This window comes from Pelobates fuscus, chromosome 5, assembly GCF_036172605.1.
Source record: "Pelobates fuscus isolate aPelFus1 chromosome 5, aPelFus1.pri, whole genome shotgun sequence".
NCBI lineage: Eukaryota > Metazoa > Chordata > Amphibia > Anura > Pelobatidae > Pelobates > Pelobates fuscus.
The window spans coordinates 142870741-142897859 of record NC_086321.1 but is presented as its reverse complement, the minus strand read 5'-3'; the positions used below and the strand labels follow the sequence as shown (position 1 = coordinate 142897859).

The following is a 27119-nucleotide window of genomic DNA, read 5'->3' as shown; positions in this document are numbered from 1 at the left end:
GCCGTCACTCAGACGGCCACCAGAGGGACTTCCTATCATGTAGGGCCCTAAAAAGGCCCTGTACACGTCAGACGTATTAAAATACGTCTGACGTGTACAGGAGAGAGAAGGCACTGTGTGCGCGCCTTCTCTCTCCAGCCTGTCAGAGAGGAGAGGGGGCGGGCAAAGACCGCGAGCTGAGCTGTCAGTCAGCTCACGGCCGCGCACACCGCGCACATGCGCGGTAGTGCGCTCAGGACTTCAGAGGGCGGCATGAATGCCACCCTCTGAAGTATGTGCATATGTGTGGCGAAGCCGCGCATGCGCACAAGGGAGCAATGACGCTTCCAAATGGAAGCGTCTGATTGCTCCCTGCTCGCGCCCGCCTATTTCGTCATTGTGACGAAGTAGGGGTCGCGGCTTCACAAGGCTCCCGGCGCTGGAACCAGGTGAGTAAAAGACTTAGCCTGGAGAGTCCCTTTAAATATATTGTTGGAATACACCTATAACTTGTGATAACCTTTTTTTTTTTTTTTTTTTCTTTTTTTTTTAGGTGATGCGCGGTTTACTTCTAAATCCATGTTAAAGATTTAGCAATTGACATCAAAATGCAATTCAGTCCTGGCACAGCCAAGGCACGTGTTTTGGAGGAGACACAAAAACATTGTTTTTTTTTCTCGTCCACCTATAATTATATTCAGTGCCATAGAAGGGAAGAGCTTATAACACAGGGAGCAAGAACAAAGAATGGTCTATATTTCTACATAAAATTTTATTTTCCAGACCTCACCAACACATATTTGTTAAATATAGGGGATACGTAAATATAATATTAAAAATCCTGGGAAATTGATGGTTCCCCTTTTAATCTCTTTTTGGTTCGCATCACCCTATCTTTCCCGTGGTTTTCAAACTACATCTTCAAAAAATATGTGCAATCTATATTAAGACAACCAGATGTCCCCTTTAAGTGGGGTTGCTTTGTACAAAAGTGCCATACAGACTAGTCTCAGTATTAAAGCATGTGGTTAGCATGCCCTTTCCATAACATCCCTGAAGTTTAAAAAAAAAAAAAAAAAAAAAAAAAATACATACTCTATTTTTAGAATTCAATTTTATTTCCCATCTATTATGGTGTGGGACCAAGGACTTCTTTGGTTGGTCTAAAGTTAATATTCAACACATGGGCGCCAATCTGTCTTCAACTCCATGATAATCCTTTCTCACCTTCATTCAGAAGCCAAACATAAATGATAATTAATAGAGCTCTCTGGAGGAACACAGGTAATTATCAGCAAGCAATAGCTGTATGAATGTAGGGCCACCTTTTCAAACTTTATGCTACCATATATAACTTCTATCCGACTATGCATCAAAACTATTTGGTAGCCCAGTTTCACACAGGAGTTTGAATAACACAAATATAATTGATGTCAAGATATAATTACCTTCTATTAAATAGTACATGTCCGTATATACATATTATCAATTAATGGGAGATTTGCAGAGAAACAAAATGATAAAATATCACAATTATTTGGAATACAGTCCTTTAGTCGTTGTGTAGATGATTCTTACTCTATTTTCTAAAAATGGTGCAAGCACAATGGAAACAAAGGGATTGGTCCAGTTTGCTCCATTTTTAGCACTTTGCCCCATAATATATATATATATAAAACCAACCACAACTGATTTTCCAAAATGAGTAAAGGACCAACGTCTTGCACCATTATTTTTTAGACCAGGATTTTAGAATCATTCTTCTTGACTGTGTGAGAATTTTTAGAATTAATGAGCTCAGGAAATACACTAGCTCTGCCAATTATGGAGGCCATTTTGGGCGCTATTTTGCATTTAAAATGTACTATGAAACAGAAATAGAGGTTTTCCTTTATGGGTCACAGAAAGGACGTTTCTGAACGTCTTACTTTCACTGAGATTTACTTATATATATACTGTAGCTCGCACTGACAGTTCCCAATCCATATCCAAATAAATCGAGCACCAGTTTATAGAACATTATCTTAAAAATAAAAGGTAATTTCTCATGGAGAATTTGGTATCATTCACTTCCAAGCTCCTCGGAATGTTTGACCTACTGGGAAGCGGCACCCAGAGGATCATTTTGATGAAATTCCTCTTGTCTCTTGTATAAGTATAAAGTTCTTTCGCTCACCGCATCATAGGAATGAGACCAAGGCTACTGTGAATAGGTGGATAACTGTCAGGACCAGTGTAAAGTCAGTTGGTATGCTGGTGCAGACAGACTTTGCTGACGATGTACAAGAACAGACCTCGTAACCATTCTCTGATCTACTTTCGTCCTGCTGGCCCTGCCTGGATCGTGCCCCAGTTCGACTGCTTTCAGAGCTTGGTCCATCAGCTTGCATGTCACTGCACACCAGCCAGTCTCTTGCAATGGGTTGTGGGTATCCTTGGTCGGCTTCCATGTTACTGTCAACCACTTTCCAGTATTCTTTGCCGCGAAAAAAATATGCTGCCCCTGAAAACATTGACACAAAGATCTTAACAAAATCTGCCAGAGAACCATGGCTCACAAATCGTTTACTTCTTTAACAACTATGCAATTTGAATTTAGTTAATTTACTTGCACAGAATTTTAGTAAGATTGAGATGTTTGCATTGGATTTTAGCTGTGTTTACTGCAACTAAAACCAGGTCGCTTGTCGCTGTAATACGGTATATATTAAAGTTCAAACAATACTATTTTAAATATGCATTTAGCATCAAAGCAATTTGCATTTCAATTGGTTGTTTTTATCAAGCTAATTCAACAGAAGAAACGGAGACTGCTTTTAATGGAGCATTAGTACAAATTAGAAAATTATATCTGACAATTATTATAATGAACGCAGTAATTCATATGTTTCTCTGCACTTTATTTTTCTTGTTACTCAGTATAATTTAACTTAAAATGGTACTGCTGAATAAGCTAATTGCAGCTGTATCAGAATCAGTTTATTGATAGCTCTGTTCAGTTATGTGAACAGGGCTTTTTAAATAGTTTTCTCTCCAGCTGCCATCCATGTAAAGTGCACAATTATTCACAACTCAGAGGGAGGTATGGACGTGCGGGGTGAATGTAGTATTAAGTTTGATTATAATTTTGGTTATCAGTTTGGGGCACCCCTATTCATTCTTAAGATAGGGATGTTTGATGGGGCCAGGCAAATACATGGTTCTGGGACCCTTGTTTAACCCCAGGGCCGTAGGCAGCTGTCTAGCGTCACCTAATGGTAAATCCTGCTCTGCCCTCAAGGCTACATGTACCTTGCGGTTCTAAGGTCTAAAGGTACACTATGGTAAAAATTGGTATTTTGTTTTAACGTTTAGTGTGTTCCTTAACGCCCCTATATGCCAAGCACCCACCCCTAATACATTTTAAAAATATAGTTAAAGGGACACTATAGGCACCAAAATAACTTTAGCTTAATGAAGCAATTTTGGTGTATAGATCATGCCCCGCCAGTCTCACGACAATCTCCTTTCCTCTCTGGCCGAAATTGGTGGGTTTATGGCAATTGCTGTATATGCAACAATCAAATGCAACTATGATGGTGATCTCCCAATGGAAAGCTTACTATAAGGAAGCAGTAGGCTAATGCTTCCCTTAGGATGCTCCCACTGCTGGAATGATTGTTTATCTGAAGTGAATCAAACTTCACAAGAGGGACATGCTGTTTGAAGTGTCCCTTTAAAAAATGTAAAGGCATTTTTCCACATTTATACAAAGATAGGTGGATTACTTTTGTTTAATACTTTTATATCTCATTTCAATGCTACACATCTGTTCCACTTTATTGACAAAAGTATCACAACCGTTCCCACATTTTTTTATTTCTGTTTTTTTGTGACTTAAACCAGTGTATGTCTTTATAGCTCTCCCCACTGCCTGGTCTCCATATTCCAAAATTCAGCTCAAGTTGATGTGTTGTGGGTGTGTAATACTTACAGGTGACTGAACCCTAAATTACTAGTGGTGTAGATATATGCAGCCATCAGTATTATATTAAGGACTTTGGTGTAGGTGCAGTATGATAAATAATGTGTCAAGAAATGTCTTCAGTGTTGTGGTTTTGATTATTACATCTATAGCAGTCAGTCAATAAGAACAATAAAATAGCATCCCTTCTTGCAGGTGAGATGGCTGGTTAGCCCAGATTTTTTTTAATGTGCTGCAATTGCTATGATGTTGCAAAATGGGTGCAATCTGTGAGGATGTCCAATAATAACAGGTTAATGAATATCTATAAAGGAACATATTGCCTTTTAAGATTAAATACAACACTCTGCTGGTTTATTGACAACAGATATAAAAAATGCTATTGAGTGGTAGTATAATCTAAACATATATATACACAAACAGGTTGGGATTGCATTCCATGGGTCAATGACAGACACTCACCATCTGACCAGCTCATAGCATCATCCAAAACGGTTGGGATACCCTTCCATAATGTAACCTCCACTGGATATCCATCATCCATTCTGTGTTCACGGTCATCGTAACACCAGAAAAGGTTATCCTTAAAGAAATATGTTTTATCATTGTGGGACCAGAAGAAGGCAGCATCTACACCCCCTAGAGGCAATCCATAATCTGTAATTGGACGAGGGTATCCTTCCTCGACGTTATTATCTTTGAAAACCCAGTATCGATCTCCTAAAAGAGTCATGGGAGAGGAGGTGGGAAATAGTGATCATTTCAGAGGAGACTTGCTCAAAATGCAGACACAGTTCATAAGAAGTATGAATATCTACTTCTTACAAATTTAAATATATATTTCAATACATAGGAAAACACAATGTTAAGACTGTAACTAATCACTTGACCCACCTCGTCTGCCCATATACCGCTCTGCTTGTAAAACCTAAATTATTTCTTACTAGGCTTATATTTTTTAATTTTAAAATTCCCTTGATGTAGCCTTTTCCAATTTAGTGCAGCATCTTAATCCACAATTACCACCTTTCGTATGGAAAAAAAGCATGTTTTTTCCCCCCACTGTAATCAGTCTACCCTGCATAGCTTGAACTGTTTATGTATTATCTTAGTTAAATATGAATTTTATTTCTCTTTTGAAAGCTAGGTATCTCTTAATGTTGAAGGATGTTTTCTAACTATGCTTAGATGCATAACAAACAGAGACTATTACATAGTTATAAGAATTAGCTCTTTGATTACTAAAAGTTGAATATACCATGTTTGGACCTCCCTTTGACATTTGAAAGGATGGGATGTACAATGTATCTTGCGTTAAATTTCAGCCATAGGACATTACTTGCTGATCTAGTTTCAGTAACTATGTACAGATGCATTTTTTTATTTTCTCTAATTAACAGATATCTATTATATTGTTTTTCGGCCATTGCCTACTGGTGGATCTCTGCAAGACAGTAATCAACTGGTCGGAAGACAGTAGGCTAAGAGAATGCTTAGAAAGGAGCAGTGTCCTGCCATTGTTGGCGGGCGGAGGTAAAAATGACTTATTTGCCTTATTTTGTTGCCAGGGCCGGACTGGGGATACAAAGCAGCCCTGGAAAAAAATGTTATGCCAGCCCCATAAGTCATTGCGCCATATATTGCCGTATGTAATATGTAAGGCTATATCTTACCACCCCAGATGACAGATGATTGATATAGACGCACACACACAGTTTAATCTAGTGGTACTGATATCTATAACATGTCTCTACAGGTTTTCAACGTAAACACTGACTTTTCAGAGAAAAGGCAGTGTTTACATTGCTTCAAAGTGACACCGCTAGTGACAGTCACTCAGACGGTCACTAGAGGTGCTTCCTGTGTCAGTGCACCTACATTCAGGGCCTCCACACTCTGGAGGCGCTGAACGTTCCCCATAGAGATACATTGATTCAATGCATCTCTATGAGGAGATGCTGATTGGTGTAGTGTTTTGCAGCCAATCCTATGGCAAAGCATTGGATTGGCTGAGATCATCAAGCTTGATGATCTTAGTCATAGAGGCAGGGCAAGTCGAGGGGAGACCCGCACGCTACGTGGGAGAAAAAAAGGTGAGCAAAAACACTATTTTTAAAACACACATATACCATGACACACACATATACCATGACACAGACAGAACCACACACACACACCATGACACACACACATATACCATGACACACACCCCATGACGGGCAGACACACATCCCATGACAGACAGACACACACACCATGACTCAGGCAGACACACACACACACAACATACAGACAGACACACACACACCATACACACACTATGACGGACAGACACACACACACACCATGACACAGACAGAACCACACCCCATGACACAGACAGACACACACATCCCATGACAGACAGACAGACACACACACCATGACACAGGCAGACACACACACACCATGACACAGACAGACACGCACACAACATACAGACAGCCAGCACACAACATACAGACAGACACACACACACACCATACACACACTGTGACAGACAGACACAGACACACACCATGACACACACACATATACCATGACACACATCCCATGACAGACAGACAGACACACACACGATGACACAGGCAGACACACACACGATGACACAGACAGACACACACACACCATGACACACACACATATACCATGACACACACCCCATGACGGGCAGACACACATCCCATGACAGACAGACACACACACACACCGTACACACACTATGACGGACAGACAGACACACACACACCATGACGGACAGACAGACACACACACACCATGACGGACAGACAGACACACACACCATGACGGACAGACAGACACACACACACCATGACAGACAGACAGACACACACACACCATGACAGACAGACACACACCCCATGACAGACAGACAGACACACACACCATACAGACACACACACACACACACCATGACGGACAGACACACACACACACACCATGACGGACAGACACACACACACACACACACACACACCATGACGGACAGACAGACAGACACACACACCATGACGGACAGACAGACACACACACACCATGACGGACAGACAGACACACACACACACACACACCATACAGACAGACAGACACACACACACCATACAGACAGACACACACACACACACACACACACACACACACCATGACAGACAGACACACACCATACAGACAGACAGACAGACACATTAACACACATTACTTACATAACACACATTACTCCTACCTGGCTGCCAGGGGGGCGTGCAGTGCAGACTGCTGACTGTGCTGGCGGCCGCTGGGGGACTTGTGCTGGAGTCTGGCGGCCGCTGGGGGAGGTCTGCTGGCGGCCGCATGTGAAGCTGTGCTGTGCTGGCTCTGCTCTCCCGCCTTCGCGCGCTGCTGAATGAGACCGCAACCGGAATATGACGTCATATTCCGGCCCCGGTCTCATTCAGCTGCACGCTGGGGAGCAGAGCCAGCACAGCACAGCTTCACATGCGGCCGCCAGCAGACCTCCCCCAGCGGCCGCCAGCAGACCCACGTGTCTGCCCGGCCCCAGGTGCCGACGGCCCACCGGGAAATTTCCCAGTATCCCGGTGGGCCAGTCCGGCCCTGTTTGTTGCCCTTTGGGCACTCTTTTAATAATTTAGTATACACATTTAAATTTCTGAGCATTACTACCTTGCAATTGCAAAAAAGAAAATATTTAAATTTAACAAGACCAAAATTAAGGTAAATTCTCGTAATTGTAATATTCATTTAGTTGAAAAAGGTGAGTACCTGTTTGAATTTAGTGTATATTATAAAAAGTAATTTAATATACTGTTCTACAACATATCCGTGTAAACTCAAATGCATATCGAAGTATCAACTAATTTCGTGCTGGGGAATCCTGTATCATAGTCCCTTACCTTTGAAGAAAACTATTTTGTGATCAGTTGTTCTCTCATAGACTGCATCAACACTGTCCATGTTTAGCGGTAACCCCTTCCAGAAACGATGAATCTGAGCCGGCTGGAGAGAGACCAAATGCTTGTTTCGCGTGAGTCTCCAGAAATACTTCCCTATAAAGAAAGCATATTATAAGTTAATGAATCAAAGTTTACTTGCTCCCCCAGGAAATGAATGTCTATAGTGAAGATCTTCAAATTTTGGAATATACTCAAATAAGGAACAGATGGCGTCAAAATGACTCTCCCTCCTAAGAGACATTTGGGAAGATGAAAACATTATCTTCGAATCAATGATTCTGATAGAGATCCAAGGTTCATTTTAATGTAACAAAGAACCAATTTTTCTTGTCAATAATTTTCTTCTAATAGCTTAATACATATAAAATATATAAAAAAAATCTTGGCTGACATAGCTTTTACTTTTTCCGGTGGCTGAAGCCAGGCAACATTTCAGTTTTACTTTTACCTTTGAAAAAGAAAGCTTCTCCTCGGATCTGAGCCACAGCGTCAAAATGTGTGTTGCATCTGTCAGGCTCATCTTTTCTTGGTCTACAAAGCAAGGAAAAGAGCATAAAATATATCCATCTGCATTTTTTTTTTTTTTTTAAATGTATCATTTTTATTAGGGGTTTAACATCATAGTATCACACAGTAGAATACAGTATGTTGGAGCCATAAGAAAGCAGGTACAGTAACAGATTTTGAAGAGTAACTAATAACCATTTACATAGGCATTCAAACTGTACTTCAGGATGTCGTATACACATTACCACCAAGGGCTATTCATTCCGGAACTGCTGTGGGAGGAGGCAGAAATGCCAGAGCCCAGCGCCCGGTAGGCACAGGGAGTAATGCGTGTGTGTAAGGATATTGCGGAAAAGGGGTCCCAGGTGTGCATGGTAAGTGCTGGGATTTAACTCTGAGCCTTCGTTCCCTAGTACCTCGGAGCAGTCAGGTGTTTGACTGCCGTTGGGCCTCTACAGTGAGACACGCATTGTGAGGTTGTGTCCTCTACTAGTCTCCTCAGGGTTTTCAAGGCTTGCCAACATGGCTATAACCCTTGTTTTTTTGAGAGGAGTGGGGGAGGTGGTAGGAGGTGGAAGAGGACATTGAACTAGGAAGGGGGGGGGGAGGATTGAGATGCTCTACTTTGCACATACTTCAGAGATTGGTTTTCGTCACCTCGTTGTCACAACCATCTACCATTTGGACCAAGTGCGGTTATATTTCAGTAGGGTACCGCTGATCGTGTGTGACATTTTCTCATACTGTTGAGGGAGACTCACTTTGGCAATTACCGACTGTATATCTGGTGCTAGGGTGGATTTCCATAGGGCAGCTATGCGTTGCTTTGCAGCTAGTGTGATGTGGGTGATCAGTGATGCCTTGTGAGCCGTAATACCGTGCGGTAGCATATGGAGCAGGTAATGTTCAGGAGTAGGTGGCAGGGTTATCCCTACCTTGGATTTTATCAGGTCTTGGATTTGTTGCCAGTATTGGCTGAGTGCAGGGCAGTACCAGAATATGTGGCTTAGGGTGCCTTCCTGTTGGTTGCATCGCCAGCACGTTGCCTGGGTGCCCGGGTATATTTGGGCCAACCTTTGTAGACTGCTTCTACATGGTCTATACAGTGTGTAGCCTTTTTTACCAGTGTCATGGCCCCCACCCACCTGTGCGGCTCAAAGGTACCATTCAGCTCTCTTTCCCATTGTAACATATAGGATTGTTTTGTCGGTCTGTCTAAGTCTAGTAGGTGGTGGTAACATAGGGATAGTGGCTTTTTGGGGATTTTTTGGCCCAGGCATAGCATGTCAAATTGGTTGTGGGGCTGTGTGAGCGTGGTTATTTTTTTGACGTCTCCTACTATATGCTTTATGCGAATGTATGTAAAGATTTCATTGTTAGGAAGAAGGTATTTCTTCTGGAGGTCGGGGAACGGTAGTAGCCCCTCGATTCCCAGGAGATGTGATATTCTGGTCACCCCTTTTTCTGTCCATCCATGCAAGGGGAGGTCGTGAGTGTGGCGCTGGAGACTAGTCAGCGGGGCAAGGGCCTCTAAATTCCAGCTGGTCATTTTTGAGGCCCATCTTAGCCACAACTGAAGTGATCCTCTTGTTGTCGTGAGGGTCTTGGGATGGCGGGGTTGGGCCTTGGCTGGGATCCACAGTAGGTCACCGAGGGAAAGAGGTGCGCTGAATGCGCTCTCCAGGTGATACCACATTGGGTAGTCTGAGAAGGTCAGGAGGCGTGCCATCGGGGAAAGGTGTGTCGCTAGGTAGTATTTGGTTATGTGGGGTACTCCCACTCCACCCCCTCCCATGATCATGCTAATGTTCGCTAGAGATACCCTTGGTGGTTTTCTTTTCCATATGTGCGCATTAAGGAGGCTTTGGAATGCCCGAAGGGTGTACTTAGGAAAGCTAATCGGTAGGGCTCTGAAAAGGAATAGTATCTGTGGGAGGATGACCATTTTGATGGCATTAATACATCCTAGCCAAGATGTGTTTTTGTTGCCCCAGCTCTCCATCCGTCGCTCTATTTCCCCCATCAATTTCCCATGATTATGCTTTATGAGCTTGTTTTTTGAGGGCGTTAACTGTGTACCTAAATAGGAGAGGGTATCTTTCCTCCATTCGAAGGGGTAAAGTGTTTTTAGAGACTCGAGGTGGGATCTGGGCAGGTTCATGGACAACACCTGGGTCTTTGCCACATTGTTCTTATAATAAGAGACCCGGCCGTAGTCTTGTATAGGTGCAATAGAGTGTGGAGGGAGTCTGAGGGGTTGGTGAGAAAGAGGAGAATGTAATCTGCAAACACTGCCAATTTTTACTGGCCAGTTGGGGAGGGGACACCCGCGATGTTAGGGTTTACCTTGATTTTGCGGATTAGGGGCTCCAGCGCAAGGATAAAAATGAGGGCGAGAGTGGGCAGCCCTGTCGTGTGCCGTTCGTCAGAGCAAAGCGTCTAGAGACGAATCCGGAGCTCATGACTGTAGCTTGAAGGGAAGAGTACAGGGATAGGAGTCCAGTCAGGAATTTGGGTGGGAAGTTAAATCTGCGGAGGACCTCCGACATATAGCCCCAGTGGAGCCTGTCGAAGGCTTTCTCCGCATCTAGTGCGATCATAAGGTCTTGTGAGCGGTCCGAGTTCATGAGTTCCATTATGTCCAGAACTCGTCTGGTGTTGTCCTCTACCTGGCGTCTGGGAACAAAGCCCGACTGCTCAGGTGAGACAAGTTCACATAGTAGGGGGCGGATTCTATCCGCTAGGACCTTGGCGAATAGCTTGGTGTCAGCATTAAGAAGCGAAATCGGGCGGTAGTTTGCGCATAAGTCTGTGGGTTTGCCCGGTTTGGGAAGTGTAACAATTGTGGCTTCTAACATTTCCGGGGGTATTTTGCCCGTGTCTAAAATGTGGTTGAATAGTGCTGTGAGATGGGGGATTAATAGGTCCTCAAACACCCTATAATAGTGAGTGGAGTAGCCATCCGGGCCTGGGGCCTTGTGTCTCGGGGTGTCACGTAATGCCCTAGTTATCTCGGTGGGTAGAATCGGATTTGTCAGTGATGTGGCCTGTACGGTGGAGCAGGGCCGCCATCAGGGCATGACAACCGTGACAATTGTCACGGGCCCGGCGGCCCTGGGGGGCCCGGCCGCCCGGGCCCCACGTGTATTAGCTTAACTGCCGCCGGTGCATCTGCACCGGGGCCCACACGCTGATGGGGCCCATCAGGTGGCCCAAGCATTTAAGGCCACCCAATGGGCCCTATTATCTTCAGGGGCCCGGTCAGCTCTGTAATAGCGTGACCGGGCCCCTTTAAAAAGAAAATGCAGCCGGAAAGCAAGTGCTGCTGGGAGGGAGTGACGTCCGGTCACTTCCTCCCTGTTTACTCCGCGCGGGGGAAGGAGAAGAGAAAGGCCGCGAGGAGAGGCAGCCGACGCACATCATCCCCATCCCCTCCTGCGAAATGGTAAGGAATAGAGGAGAGTGGCTGAAAATGAGGTGTGTGTATGTATGCCAGTGTGCCAGTGTATGTATGCGTGTATGCCAGTGTATGTATGTGTGTATGCCAGTGTATGTATGCCAGTGTATGTATGCCAGTGTGCCAGTGTATGTGTATGTATGCCAGTGTGCCAGTGTATGTGTGTGTATGCCAGTGTATGTATGTATGCATGCCAGTGTATGTATGCCAGTGTGCCAGTGTATGTATGTGTGTATGCCAGTGTATGTATGTATGCATGCCAGTGTATGTATGCCAGTGTGCCAGTGTATGTATGTGTGTATGCCAGTGTGCCAGTGTATGTATGTGTGTAGGTCAGTGTATGTATGTGTGTATGCCAGTGTGCCAGTGTATGTATGTGTGTATGCCAGTGTATGTATGCCAGTGTATGTATGTGTGTATACCAGTGTATGTATGTGTGTATGCCAGTGTATGTATGTGTGTATGCCAGTGTATGTATGCCAGTGTATGTATGTGTGTATGCCAGTGTATGCCAGTGTATGTATGTGTGTATGCCAGTGTATGTATGTATGCATGCCAGTGTATGTATGCCAGTGTGCCAGTGTATGTGTGTATGCCAGTCAGTGGCGGATCCAGAGCCTGATCTCGGGAGGGGCACTTGTAGATTATTTAAAGAAATAATCCAGACACAATAACCACTACAGCTCAGTGTAGTGGTTATGGTGTCAATAGTGGCGGGACCCCCTCCCAGAGTAAGTAGTCAAACCGTTTAAGAACAGTTTGACAACTTACCTGAGGTCTGCTGGGAACTGGGGCTGTAGTAGGAGTGGTGTGTGTGAGTGGTGCAATGTGTAAGGGGTGCAGTGTGTGTGTGAGGGGGACAGTGTGTGAGCAGTGTGTGTGTGTGTGAAGGTTGTAGTGTGTGAGTGAGGGCGGCAGTGTATGTGTGAGTGTGGGCAACGTGTGTGTATGGGGCGGCAGTGTATGGGGAGCAGTGTGTGTGTATGGGGTTAGTGTATGTATATAGAGTGTGTGTGTGTGTATGGGGGAGCAGTATGTGTGTATGGGGGCAATATGTGTGTATGGGGGGCAGTGTGTGTGTGTGTATGGGGGGCAGTGTGTGTGTATGGGGGGCAGTGTGTGTGTATGGGGGCAGTGTGTGTGTATGGGGGCAGTATGTGTGTGTATGGGGGCAGTATGTGTGTATGGGGGACAGTGTGTGTGTATGAGGGGCAGTGTGTGTGTATGGGGGACAGTGTGTGTGTATGAGGGGAAGTGTGTGTGTATGAGGGGCAGTGTGTGTGTATGGGGGGCAGTGTGTGTGTATGGGGGCAGTGTGTGTGTATGGGGGCAGTGAGTGTGTATGGGGGCAGTGTGTGTGTATGGGGGGCAGTGTGTGTGTATGGGGGGCAGTGTGTGTGTATGGGGGCAGTGTGTGTGTATGGGGGGCAGTGTGTGTATGGGGGGCAGTGTGTGTGTATGGGGGGCAGTGTGTGTGTATGGGGGGCAGTGTGTGTGTATGGGGGCAGTGTGTGTGTATGGGGGGCAGTGTGTGTGTATGGGGGGCAGTGTGTGTGTATGGGGGGCAGTGTGTGTGTATGGGGGGCAGTATGTGTGTATGGGGGGCAGTATGTGTGTATGAGGGGCAGTGTGTGTATGGGGGCAATGTGTGTATGGGGGCAATGTGTGTATGGGGCAATGTGTCTATGGGGCAATGTGTGTGTATGGGGGTAGTATGGGGGTAGTATGGGGGCAACGTGTGTGTATGAGGCAGTATGGGGGGCAATGTGTGTATATGGGGGGCAAGGTGTGTGTATGGGGGCAGTATGGGGGCAATGTGTGTGTATGGGGGCAATGTGTGTGTATGGGGGCAGTATGGGGGGCAATGTGTGTATATGGGGCAGTATGGGGGGCAATGTGTGTGTATGGGGGCAGTATGGGGGGCAATGTGTGTATATGGGGGCGGTATGGGGGCAATGTGTGTATGGGGCAGTATGGGGGGCAATGTGTGTGTATGGGGGCAGTGTGTGTATATGGGGGCAGTATGGGGCAATGTGTGTATGGGGGCAGTATGGGGGGCAATGTGTGTATATGGGGGCAGTATGGGGGCAATGTTTGTATATGGGGGCAGTATGGGTGCCAATGTGTGTATGGGGGCAGTATGGGGGGCAATGTGTGTATATGGGGCAGTATGGGGGCAATGTGTGTATGGAGGCAGTATGGGGGGCAATGTGTGTATATGGGGGCCAATGTGTGTATATGGGGGCAGTATGGGGGCCAATGTGTGTATGGGGGCAGTATGGGGGGCAATGTGTGTATATGGGGGCAGTATGGGGGGCAATGTGTGTGTATGGGGGCAGTATGAGGGGCAATGTGTGTGTATGGGGGCAGTATGGGGGGCAATGTGTGTATGGGGGCAGTATGGGGGCCAATGTGTGTGTATGGGGGCAGTATGGGGGCCAATGTGTGTGTATGGGGGCAGTATGGGGGCCAATGTGTGTATGGGGGCAGTATGGGGGGGCAATGTGTGTATATGGGGGCAGTATGGGGGGCAATGTGTGTGTATGGGGGCAGTATGGGGGGCAATGTGTGTGTATGGGGGCAGTGTATGTGTGTAGATTGTGTGTGATAAGGGAAGGGGGGGCTTTTCTTTTTTAATAATATATATATATATTTTTTTATTTAATTTAAATAAATATTGATGTCCCCCCTCCCTTCTTACCTTTACCGGGAGGAGGGGGGACATTTCTTGATCCCTGGTGGTCAGAGGGTGATTCCCTGGTGGCCCAGTGGGGAGCGTGAGCTCTAGCCCATAGCTCCCGGGCTAGAGTTCACTCTCGCGAGATTTGGAGCGTTGCCGTGGTTACCGCGGCAACGCTCCAAGCTCGCGAGATGAGGACCCGGAGGAGCTGCAGGCAGAGCTCCCGGGTCCTCTCTCCTCCCTCTCCCTCTCCCCTGCCGGCTGTCAGCATAGTGCCTGCGGACCGGGGAGGGAGATCTCTGATCTCCCTCCCCAGTCCGCAGGCACATTGCAGGGCTGGCACCTGCATGTGCTGGCAGGGGTGAGGGAGACCGTCAATTTTCTCGGGGGGGGCAATTGCCCCGTTGCCCCCCCCCTGGATCCGCCACTGATGCCAGTGTATGTATGTGTGTATGCCAGTGTGCCAGTGTATGTGTGTGTGTGCCAGTGTGTGTATGCCAGTGTATGGCAGTGTATGTATGTGTGTATGCCAGTGTGCCAGTGTATGTATGTGTGTATGCCAGTGTGCCAGTGTATGTATGCCAGTGTATGTATGTATGTATGCCAGTGTATGTATGTATGTATGTATGCCAGTGTATGTATGCCAGTGTGTGTATGCCAGTGTGTGTGTGTGTATGCCACAGTGTGTGTGTGTGTGTGTATGCCACATTGTGTGTATGTATGTATGCCAGTGTGTGTGTATGTATGTATGTATGTATGTATATATCAGTATGCAGTATGTGTATGTATATGTATGTTTGTCAGTATGTATGTCTGCATGTATATGTGTGTGTGTGTGTGTCAGTATCTCCCTATGCATGTGTGTATGTCTGTTTCAGTATTTGTATATGTTAGTGTGTGTGTATTCCTGTGGGCGGGATTTGGAGGCGGGCCTTCTGGGCGGGCTTGAAGGGGGGCCCAGACCTTGAGCTGTGTTAGGGGTTTCTGATGGCGGCCCTGCGGTGGAGAGCTGGGGAAGGTGTATCCCCTCCAGGAAGGTGGTGATGTTCTGAGGAGTGGGCTGGTGCTGGGTGGGATCTTCGGAGAGGTTGTATAGTTTTACGTAAAATGCAGCAAATTCGTCTACAATCGCTTTAGGGTTCATAACTTTGGTACCATGACCATACTTGACATAGGGGATTTTTACCTGGGAGATTCTTGCCTTAAGCTGAGAGGCCAGCAGTTTACCCGCCCTGTTCCCCTGCCTGTAGTAAGTCGTTTTCATCTTCCTAATGGCCCGCTCGACCTGTTGCATTTGTAGTGTTTCTAACGTGGTCCTAATTTTTTGGACTTCACGTCTATGGGGTTCAGTGGGTGAGGCTTTGTGTCGTGTTTCGGCTAGCTTTGAATCCTTCAGTAAGGAGTCACTTTTCTCAGAGAGTTGGCGCTTCAGTTTCGCCCCCATCTGTATGAGTGCGCCACGCGTGACTTATTTGTGGGCCAGCCATGTCGTGGTAATGTTTGTGTCAGTGTAGTGATTGTCCATGAAGTAGTGTGTTAGGGATCTCCTGATCTCAGAGGCCCTCTTGGGATTGTCTATGAGGGACTCGTTAAGTCTCCACTGGCCCCGCCCTCGGACTGGATGTAGTGTAGTGAATGATGATATGAGGGGGGCGTGGTCCGACCAAGTTATCGGGGCAATAGCAACCTCCGCTAGGGTATCCAGGGTTTTAGTATCGACCAAACACATGTCGATGCGGGAATATTGGTCATGGACCCTGGAGTAAAAGGTATAGTCCCTAGAGGCTGGATAAAGTGCCTGCCAGGTGTCATGTAGATTATGGAGATGGAGGAGTGTCGTCAGTTTGTCTCCCAGGGGTGTGGAACTTGGGTGGGAGCCTGGTGCCCCTGACCTATCTAGGTCAGGGTCTAACACACAGTTAAAGTCTCCGCAGATCATCGTCTGTCCCTTCTTTAGTTTGTCAATCCGTCTCAGTGTCTTCCGTAGGAAGTCATACTGGTTGGCATTGGGGGCGTATAGATTCGCTATAGTCACCTGTGCATCATTGAAGAGGCCCACCAGAATCAAGAGCCTACCGTCAGGGCTTTTGTATTCCCTTTCACATTGGAAATGCCAATCTGAGTGGAATAGTGTGCTGACTCCTCTTGTCTTGTTAGGTGCTAGGGCGTGATACGCTAACGGATAGGAGGAGGATGAAAACTTTGGGGGGTTCGTAGTTGAAAAGTGGGTTTCCTGTATACATGCGACTGAGGCATGCAGGGTCCTTAGTTGGGACAAGGCCAGCCTGCGTTTTTGTGGGGTATTTAGGCCATGGGCATTCAGGGACACTAAGAGAAACTTATTAGGGGGGTTCATTGCAGTGGGGGTAGGGTGCCACATAGGCACATCTGGGTGGGTGTGGGTATCCCTGCGGATTTTGCGCAGTAAGGCTTAGTGAGGTCTTTAGTGAACACCTCATTACTTATCCTGTGGTAGGAAGGGAGCATCTCAAGGGTAGGACTGGGGCACGGGATATAACACAACTTATAATGGTTATAACAAAAATAGATAACATAAACAAAGTATATACAGAGCCAATAGCTAAAAAGCATTATGTGGAGGACCCCACCGCCGAGCGCGCACCCTCTACTGCTCTGAGAAGGGGCTACAAGGAGAGGCCCACTGTAAGAATTGGTAAAGGCCGGTGGCAGCAAGGACCAGGGTATAGGTCTAGGCCAGCTTGTGCGCCTCATCTTGTCCCTATAGGGCATATCAGGGTGTGGAGCATGGGTGGAGAGACCCTTCGCCCATTACTATTTTAAGTCCATACAAGTCTCTCCTTCGGACAAAGTTCCTGGCTCTCGAGTGTGGCAATAAGTCCGAAGTGTGGAGTGGTGGAAAAAATAGTGTCAAAGTAGCTGAGCGTGATAGGGCGAGGGCACAATTGTACTCACGTGCAGGTGAAAAACCCTTTTGTTACCACAGTTCCATAGCGTGGGCGTTGGTCTTTGGGATTTCGCAGGCCTTGGAGACTTAGCTTGGACCCGCCTGAGTAGGTAATAGCGATAGCTTCAACTCCTTGGCGGCGCCATTGGCTAGGCTTTTGTCCAGCTCGTGGCCATTTTCCGCAGTGGGGCCAGAGGTGTTGGTGCGTTTTCGATGGGGAACAATCCCCAGGATTTGAGTGTCTCCATTCCCTGGGTCAGGTCTTCAACTTTAGTCAGAGATCCATTTCGCCATATCAAGAGTTTAGTGGGAAAGCCCCATCTGTAGGGCACTTTGTGATTTCTGAGGCACTTTGTGACGTTAATAAAGTCCCGTCTCCTGGACATCGTCGTTGGAGATAGGTCAGCATATAGTGATATCTCCTCATAGTTGGGCGGCATCTCGGAGGCCTTCCTTTGCGCTGTAAGTATAGCTTCCTTCGCGCTGTAATAATGTAATCTAGTCACTGTCCCTCGGGACATCTCGAGCAAGGTTGCTGGGTTTTGGTACTCGGTGCGCCCGATCAAGGCGTAGGTCTGCTGGTGCCAGGGCAGGTTGAATTGCCTGAAAGAGTTGCAGCAGGTAGGACGGCAGTTCTTCCTGTGTTATCTTTTCCGGCACTCCTCGCACGTGGATGTTGTTGCGGTGGGAGCGGTCCTCCAGGTCCGCCATTTTTTCCGTCAGGCGCCTGTTGTCTTTTTCCAGTTGCTGCAATTTTTCCACTATTGCGTCATTGGCTTGACATAGTTCATCTGTTTTTTCCTCCAATACATTTACACGTGTCCCCACTTCCAGGAGGTCTTTGCGCATATCCGAGACCGCTGTTTGAAAGTCGGTTCTCATAGAAGTGCGCAGCTCATGGAGCATGGCTGCTAGTTTCTTCTCCGACACAGAGAGGTCACCTGTGGAGGATTGTCTTGACTCATTGTCAGATCCTTCCCCCGACTTGGTCGGAACGGAGCCGGTCTTTTTTCCCTTGTCGGAAAAAATCAGATGATCATTGGGCTTTTAGAGGTGCCATGTTGGGGTGGGGGGTGTTCCCCTTACCTCTAGTGTCTTTTGTGGAGTTGTGTGGGCTGTTTGCTGCTTATTATGCCGCTGTTTAGGCAGATCCAGTCACGGAGCTCTCACAGCATGCGACCGCTCAGTTGGACCGGAATTCCATCTGCATTTTTTTTAAAGGAAATAATCTAAACTTCTTGACATATTGCTCGACTCATCACATTGAGGATGTCTCTTTACTTTGTCTTCAAAAATAGGTGTCTAAGCATATATGTCTGCCATTGCATGGTCTGCATTTGCCCTGTTGCTTCCCTAAGTGTTACAACTATCTCTGCACTAGTGCAGAGCACTATAAAATGAATTTATGGTTTTCAAAAACATGCCTATGCTTGATTGCACTCTAACATGTGTACAGGCATATGAACAATTCTTAGTGGTTTTCTCTGGTATCTAAGAGAAATAGCAACGTTTGAATACAACATTTGGATGGTCCTAAGAGCTCTGGAAGCACTGACATATTTTCCTGTATCTCCATCATGCATTCTGCAAGGACAGTATTTGTAGGCAGAGCTCATTAATCTAAAGCCTAATGCTTACCAGCACTCTTAGCTCTCGTATGTGACTTTTATTGTTCAATAAAGGTTGATGAAGAGTCTAATATTCCCATATTAAGACACAAATCCAACACTAAAATAACAATTAACGTATGATCTGAACAGACAGTGGGACCTCGGTTTACAAACGCCTCGGTTAACATAATTTTTGGTTTACAAATGAAAATCCATTGAAAATAATGCCTCGGTTTACACATTTTTTTCACAATACAAAGCAAGTTTCCCCAGGATGCATTGCACCTGGGAGGTTTATAGCACCGCCCCCTGCATGCTGGAGCCTGTGGGTAGCACATGGTGTCGAGTGTGGAGGTGTTGGAGTGGCTTTTGCATCGAGTTTTGGAGCCATTCTGGAAGTTGTTTGCAGTTGTTTTGGGACTTTTTGGTGCATTTCTCAAGCTGTGGTAAGGGAGGGAGCTGAGCTTCGTTGTTTGCATGCCTTTTATTGTGTGTTCTGCATTGCGGGTTGGTTTCCATGCCAGTTAATTTTGACTTTTTTCTGACCTCCAGAACGGATTAATTGATTTTCTATGCATTCCTATGGGAAACTGCGTTTCAGTTTACAAATTTTTCGCAATAAGAAACGTCCCAGAGAGCGCATTAAATTCGTAAACTGAGGTACTGTATTTAAAATATGAATAAATTGATAGAAATAAAGCCCAGCTCTTTTAATGCACGTTCAATGCCATGAAAAACTATATAATTTAGTGCATGTACTGGACAAATGACTTAATTTCCGTTGGTTGGTTTGCCTGTTTTATCCCCATCCCTACATTTCTCACTGGACTTCAGCTGCCATTTATTCTAAGCCTGTTATTGGTCATCCCAATAAGAGAGCCTGATGTGAGTCGCATTCCAACATCATCTCAGAAATTGTAGTTTGCTCGACTGTGAGATGAATGGAAATGTCTTTGCTTGGTGCTTCATTGAGATTGTACAATAATCTTCAGTTGCAGCTATTGTACGCTGCTCGTGCATATTATAGTGATGTTGGTATTATATCTGAGTCACGGGGGAGGTGAGAGGGCGATAAATTCAAAAGAATGAAAGAATATGAAATTTCACACTGAGTATAAAAGTGTTTGAAAAATTGCTAAGAATAGTGGTTTTTACTTTTTGACTCTATTGAACAGCATTGGAGAATATGAATATTATGATTTTTTTTATATAGAGCTGAATATTTTACACTGTTCTGTAAAGTAGGTAAACAGAACATACAAACACAAATTTGATGACTAAACAATTAGGCATGTCGGAGCAGGAGGTGGCAAATATTCTTACTCTAGTCTATGGATCTTTATAAAAACATCTGGTTAGCTGCACAGACTGTGTGTTTTGTAAATACGGAAACATCACGACATAACATTACGTTTTGATTGGCTGAGTTAGTGTTGTACGAGCTCAGCAATTTGTCTACCAAACACTGTAAGCTTTTGTAACTGACCCTTCTATTTTGCCTGTGTCAGTATCAATTTTCAATGGAGCAGCCAATTTTCTCTACCAGTGGGATGTTGTTGTTATGCAATAAATAATTCTGTGTATTATATCTGTGTTGCTTTTAATATCGTATAATTGCTTTACACATCCCATTTCTATTAATCTGTACATAATGGTACTATTGTATTTAAGTAAAAAAAATAAAAATACATAGCGAAATCAGCAAGCTCATATTGTTCAAATGTGAATAAAGTATCACGCTGTGTTCTAGAATGCACTGAATTCTTATTATGAAACTACTTTGGAAGTCGGAAGCAGATTCATAGCCAGCCGACATTAAGATGAGATATCTTACTGTATGGTAGAGCGGTTCTCTGGCAGATCGGGCAAAAACGGATGATCTTCACCTCTGAATATTTCTGGTTTTGCTGTTGGTGACACAGACTCTCGGACTCCTGGGGTGAGAGAGGGTGAAGTATTAGAAGCCATGTAGGAAACTGGAACAGAAAAGATACAGCATCTCTTCAAAAACTAATTTCACAACAGTCCACCCAGAGAGAAAATGAAGAATGGATAATTCAGCAAAGTAATTGGATGTTAGGCAGAGACATTCTTCACTTGCTGTGATCGTGTCTTTAAAATGAGCAAGTCACTGTATGAAAGAAAGATGTTTGTCTGTGTGTATATATGTGCCTGTGTATTGATCAAAAGTTTACAAGATATGTTAGTTTAATCTAAAATAGAGTCTATGGGGGTTGGGGGTGTAAACAATTGAAATCATGACTCAAACAAAAATAGTTTGCTATGGGTTATGCATTTTTTTATACTGGACCTTTTTTTAAACTTTATTTGCATAAACCTCATTGGTCAGACTGAGAAGGTATAACCTGGCATACACAAAGATAAAGCACCGCGCTTACAGCAGCAGTAGCTTAGTATCCAACAGCTCAAAATACATGGTAAAAACAAAGAGAACGTTACCTGCGCTCTGGCCTAAATCCCTATGTACATTTAAACAAAATGGAGGCTCTTTGTTTACTCTTTTTCTGATACCAGCAAAGTTTATTGTATCTGTAGAAGCCATAGAAAGGGTTAAATGTGTAAGGGTCTATAAAATAACCCTTCCTGTCTCATTGGAGATTCTTGGCTGATATCAGCAAATCTAATGGCTAGAGTAGGACTCGCCTTTTGGGGCTTGCCTTGAGCTTATATTCAAATGGTCATTGGAATACAACTAAAGAGCCTCCATTTTGTTTAAATGCACATAGGGATTTAGTCCAGAGCGTAGATAACTTTCTATTTGTTTGTAACCTGGCATACAATTTATAATATTGGAATCCTATAAGGATGTGCACACATTTCTGTGAATCTGCTTGTGTGAAGTCTGCATCACAAGATAAATAATTAAGCTCCTCGTTGACTAGGTCAAACTTATTAAGGAAAAAGCAAACAAAAAAACAACAACAGTGGTTGAATCAGGGGCGTATTAGCCGCGAGGCAAACAAGGCATTTTCCTTGGGCGGCATTTTCCAGGGGGCGGCAAAAAAAGCCGCCCCCAAATGCCCAAGGCAAATGTCTTGTTAGCCTTGCGGCTAACAGACATGCCGGCGGGCTGCTGGGCGATCGGGCGGCACTGCCTGGCGGGCGGGCGGTCGGCCGGCGAGGGAGCACTTCCCCTGAGCTGTCTACTCAGCTCCCTCGCCAGCCGCAGAGTGAGGCTGGGAGGCGGAGCCGGAATATGACGTCATATTCCGGCTCCCAGCCTCACTTGCGGCTGGCGAGGGAGCTGAGCAGACAGCTCAGGGGAAGTGCTCCCTCGCCGGCAGTGCCGCCCGATCGCCCAGCATCCACTGGACCACCAGGGAGGAAGAGACACCCCCCTCCCAGCATTCCCAAAGGTAAGGAGGCTGGGGGGGGGGGGGGGGTGTTAAATTAAAAAAAAATGTGCTAAAAATAAATAAATAAAAAATGTGTTAAAAATAAATTTAAAAAAAGTGTTACAAATAAATTAAAAAAAAAATGTGTTAAAAATAAATTTAAAAAAATGTGGTAAAAATAAATTTAAAAAAAAGTGTTAAAAATAAATTTAAAAAAATGTGTTAGTGTGTGTCTGTGTCTGTTAGTGTGTGTGTCTGTTAGTGTGTGTGTCTGTTAGTGTTTCTGTCTGTGTCTGTTAGTGTGTGTGTGTCTGTTAGTGTGTGTGTCTGTGTCTGTTAGTGTGTGTCTGTGTCTGTTAGTGTGTGTGTCTGACTGTGTGTGTCTGTTAGTGTGTGTTTGCCTGTGAGTGTTTGTTTGCCTGTGAGTGTGTGTGTATGTTAGTGAGTGTGTGTGTCTGCTAGTTTGTGTCTGCTAGTGAGTGAGTGTGTGTCTGTTAGTGTGTGTCTGTTAGTGAGTGTGTTTGTCTGTTACTGAGTGTGAGTGTGTCTGTTAGTGTGTGTGTGTTTCTGTTAGCGATTGTGTGTTTCTGTTAGTGTATGCGTATCTGTCAGTGAATGTGTGTGTGTGTATTTAGAATGCGGGGCGGGGGGAAAGGTTGGGTGGGGGTGGCGCGGGGGGAGGGGGGGTGCCTGAGTTTTGTCCTGCCTAGGGCAGCACAAAACCAGGATACACCACTGGGTTGAATGAATTACAAGGAAAAAGATGTAACACAAAAATACATTTCAACGTTTAGGACACCTTTTAAATAAAAACAGGTAAACCAGTCCCTCATTAGCACTTACCAATTATGTGCTTACACTGATTTTGGTATGCCTTACTTTAAAATGCAATGCAAAACAAAATTAAAAAAAATAAAACCCCACTTACCTTGCCACCTGCTCTCCTACGCTGGTCTTCACCACAGAGAAATTAATTTTACAACAGGTATTTTGTTCAATCCATCTGCTTTGTGCAGAGTGACTGAATTATTTTGCCCTTGATTTCCCCACTTGCTCTACAGGCCGTGGTATGGCCCTCTCTGTATACCTCTGCCTGTAAGCAGCTAAAGGTTAGGAATTGGTAGGAAAAGCTCCAATATTTATTAGGGTATGTAATGTTGGAGGATGCAAATGCAGTCTAGATCTGAAAGATCCACAGGACATTTCAGAGTGGAATTGTTGGAGATCATCTTGCATTTTAAATCTAAATCTAAAAATAAATATTAGACATACCAAGATCCTCCAGACAGGTTTGTTCAATGCAAGAGAGCCCTAGAAATCTAACAACACGTAAAATTCTAAATATATGCAAGTCACTCTTTGGAAGCAACCAAGATATATTTTAACAACTTGGAGAAAGACTACGCAAAACAGGTATAATATCTTGGCCAGAAACGAAATCTTCTACTAGGACAACTCTAGCTTAATGAAGCATGTCCCTACAGTCTCACTGAATAATTATCTGCCATTTAGGAGTTAAATCAATCTGTCTATGCAGCCCTAGTCACACTTCCCCTGAATGTAACTCACACATCTTTCATGAAACCAATCTTCTAGCACATTGTGTTTATTTTAGAAGTTCTTATCTCCTGCTCTGATAATTTAACTCCAAGTACACACATGAGGCCACTACAGGATCTAGCTGGCATTTAACACTGAAGGAGATAATAACTTAGAAATTAAACAAACATGTTCTTTTAACATCTTTGCAACAGGTAAGAGTCTGGTGCTATTTTTTTTTTTTTGTGTTAGCAGCAGCCATTAAACAGTAGTGACAAATGTGGAAAACAGTCCTTAAGTAAATAGCAGCTCACACAGAACATATTGGAATCTGTTGCTGCTACTAAGTATCTGACTTTCAGTAGCATCAGTTGGTAACTCCGTAACACTACTATGGCAGTCGATAAGTAGCCGTTACTCGGTAATAGAAGCAAAAGACACTTTAGTGAGTTGTGGCTGGCTGGTAAAAAGCAGTGTGAAAATTGTAAAAGAGCCCTCAATGGGTATGTTGGCTACTGAGGATCACATGAGGGCGGAGGAGGAATTATTGTCTTTAATGCACAGCAAGGAAGAAAAAGGCTGTAGAAATGTAAATCATGGTTGTTAGATAATCCGTACAGGAATGTAATTAGATGACATGGTATAAAGTATATTCATACATGTATAGTATATCTAGGGTGCTTTAGATTTGCAATAGCTAGGCCATTCATTTTAACCATATATCATCATATTCTGTGCCAAATAAGTGGCATAAAGCAGATGCAGAATTAATTTAAATAGAGATCAAAATCCTAACCGGAAAATTACAGACTAAGCTTTACATTATTTTAAAGGAGAAACTGGTTAACTGGTTATTAAAGGATAATATTCAAGAATGCATTTTAGTAACATGATCAAGATTTCAAGAAGGAGAGAACACGTCGAACAGACTTAATTGTGCTCTATGAAAAAATAAATACAATATACAGCCGGGTTGTTTCCAGTGGATGTAATTTATATAGATGTTGTTAAAAGTATTTGATATAGTTCTACACAGTACGGAATTGTACAAGCGGAAGGAGATAAGCTTTGAGGAAAAATGATTGCACTTGGACTGAAAATTGGCTTAAAGGTGGAATGCTTAGAGCTGATATTAATGGAAAATTCTCAAGTTAGACAAAAGTAGTGAGTGGAGTATCATACCAATAATTGAAGCCATCTCAAAAGTTTGATCCATCCATGGTATGTTATTGCCTTTCTATATATGTCCTATACATTTCCATAATTAGGTATGATATTGAGCAAAACATTTTTTTGCTACTCTCATGTGCATTCACCATTTAATAGGATCACAATGTAAGGGGATGTTAATGGTATACGTAGATGACTGAATGATTATAACAGTTTGAATTTATGTTTCCTGCATACATCTGCCTTATGTAAGTTCATAACAATTTGAGCAAAAATAGTCCGTCGGACATTCTCATGCTGACATATCACTTATCACTTGTTATTTTGGTGATGTCATCCATGCAATTATTCCCTGTAATGAATGTGTAATACTGCAATAATAATTTCCGAGCAGTCTGGGGGCACTAATCTCTTGGACATACATGTCCCAGTCTCTTGAGTTTAGTGCGATTTACATTCCTCAGCAGCACCTGCCGCCATTTTAATAACAGTACCTAAAACAGTTGCTGCCCCAGACTGTAACTCTCGCTAATATCAGGCAGTGTTGCTTTTATATACCACTAACAACATCACTAAAAATATAATGTACTAGAGAAGAGAAAAGGAGGCAAAAAGGAAAGAGAGATAAAAAGGGGGAAAGGTGAGGAGAAAAGAAGGGGGAAGGAGAAAAAGGAAGAAGGGAAAAAATAAATAATTTTTTTAAATCTCATATATCAATATTATGAATAGCAAGGCAGAGAGACTGGCGAAGAGGGTTTCATCATCGTGTGTGAATGTTGTGTTTGTCTGCTTTATGTTATAGTCATTTTTTTTTTAAAGGAGTAATATTAATGTTTTATATAAATTAAAGTCATATAAATAGGAAAAAGAGGGGAGAGAAAACATTGATGATGACTAATATACCAATGCCTAAGATGCAGAAAGCTTGAAAGAATACAAGAGGCTGGTGACGTCTGAAATGAAGCAGAAAACAAACAAAAAAATATATATATATAATGTACTAAGAACAGCAAAGTGTGTATTAGGGAAGCATAAAGAAATTAAAAACATGACTAAGTAGATCTGTTGCTGAACGGTACACAATGATTAAAAAACAAAATAAAATGAAATAAATGTATCCTGACAAATATAAATACCAAAGTAGATACTTGACAGACACTATGGATACAATGTGTGAAGCAAATGTGTGTTGCTTCACACATTGTATCCATAGTGTCTGTCAAGTATCTACTTTGGTATTTATATTTGTCAGGATACATTTATTTTATTTTATTTTGTTTTTTAATCATTGTGTACCGTTCAGTAACAGATCTACTTAGTCATGTTTTTAATTTAAAGATTGAATTGATTTACAAATTTATATGTTGGTTTTTTTTTACCAATAAATACATATTTACATATTTTACAGTTATTTCAGTACATTTAGGAGCGCACATACTCTTTTGAATTTTGAGCTTACACTCAATTTGAGACGCTTGTAGACGTATGTTGCTACCCACTTATTCATTTGATATTTATCACACCGTTTCTATTAGTTTAATATTGTTTTTAAAGCATAAAGAAATATTAGGAAATTGCAAAGCTCTGGCAAATCTTCCCTAATCAGCTATTGTTGCCTAAAGTTTGCAATTCAGTTTTAAACTCTCTAAAATGTTTTATAAAGTTGATGTGTACATAATTATGAACTATCACATAATAAGATAGCAACACAATTTGAGTGAAACAAAGACACACAGAAAGGTTTTAATAAAAGTGCTAGTTGGTAAAAATGTTCTGCAAAATTACTATTGTGGGACAAAACAGAGGAGCTTGTTAGTAGTTATTGTACAATGCAGTTTAAAGAGACATTCATGCAATATATGTATGTGGTGGCACTCAAAATGCATCTATTATTATTAAATGTATAAAAGTGAAAGCTATT

The 27119-nt window shown here is 43.7% G+C and overlaps 1 protein-coding gene across 4 annotated transcripts in view; it reads right to left on the bottom strand.

The window, feature by feature from the left end:
• Nucleotides 1–345: 345 nt before the first annotated feature.
• Nucleotides 346–27119, bottom strand: part of MMP17 (matrix metallopeptidase 17) — a 163388-nt gene continuing 136614 nt past the window's right edge. For 3 of the 4 annotated variants that reach the window (XM_063454384.1, XM_063454386.1, XM_063454387.1), the window contains exons 6-10: nt 20968–21109; nt 8402–8484; nt 7894–8046; nt 4406–4663; nt 346–2482 (exon numbers count right to left, since the gene is read on the bottom strand). In XM_063454384.1, coding sequence (XP_063310454.1) covers nt 2160–2482; nt 4406–4663; nt 7894–8046; nt 8402–8484; nt 20968–21109 — 959 coding nt within the window. In that variant the 3' untranslated portion in view covers nt 346–2159. The remainder of the gene's footprint in view (nt 2483–4405; nt 4664–7893; nt 8047–8401; nt 8485–20967; nt 21110–27119) is intronic. The other variant, XM_063454385.1, reaches the window with a different exon arrangement.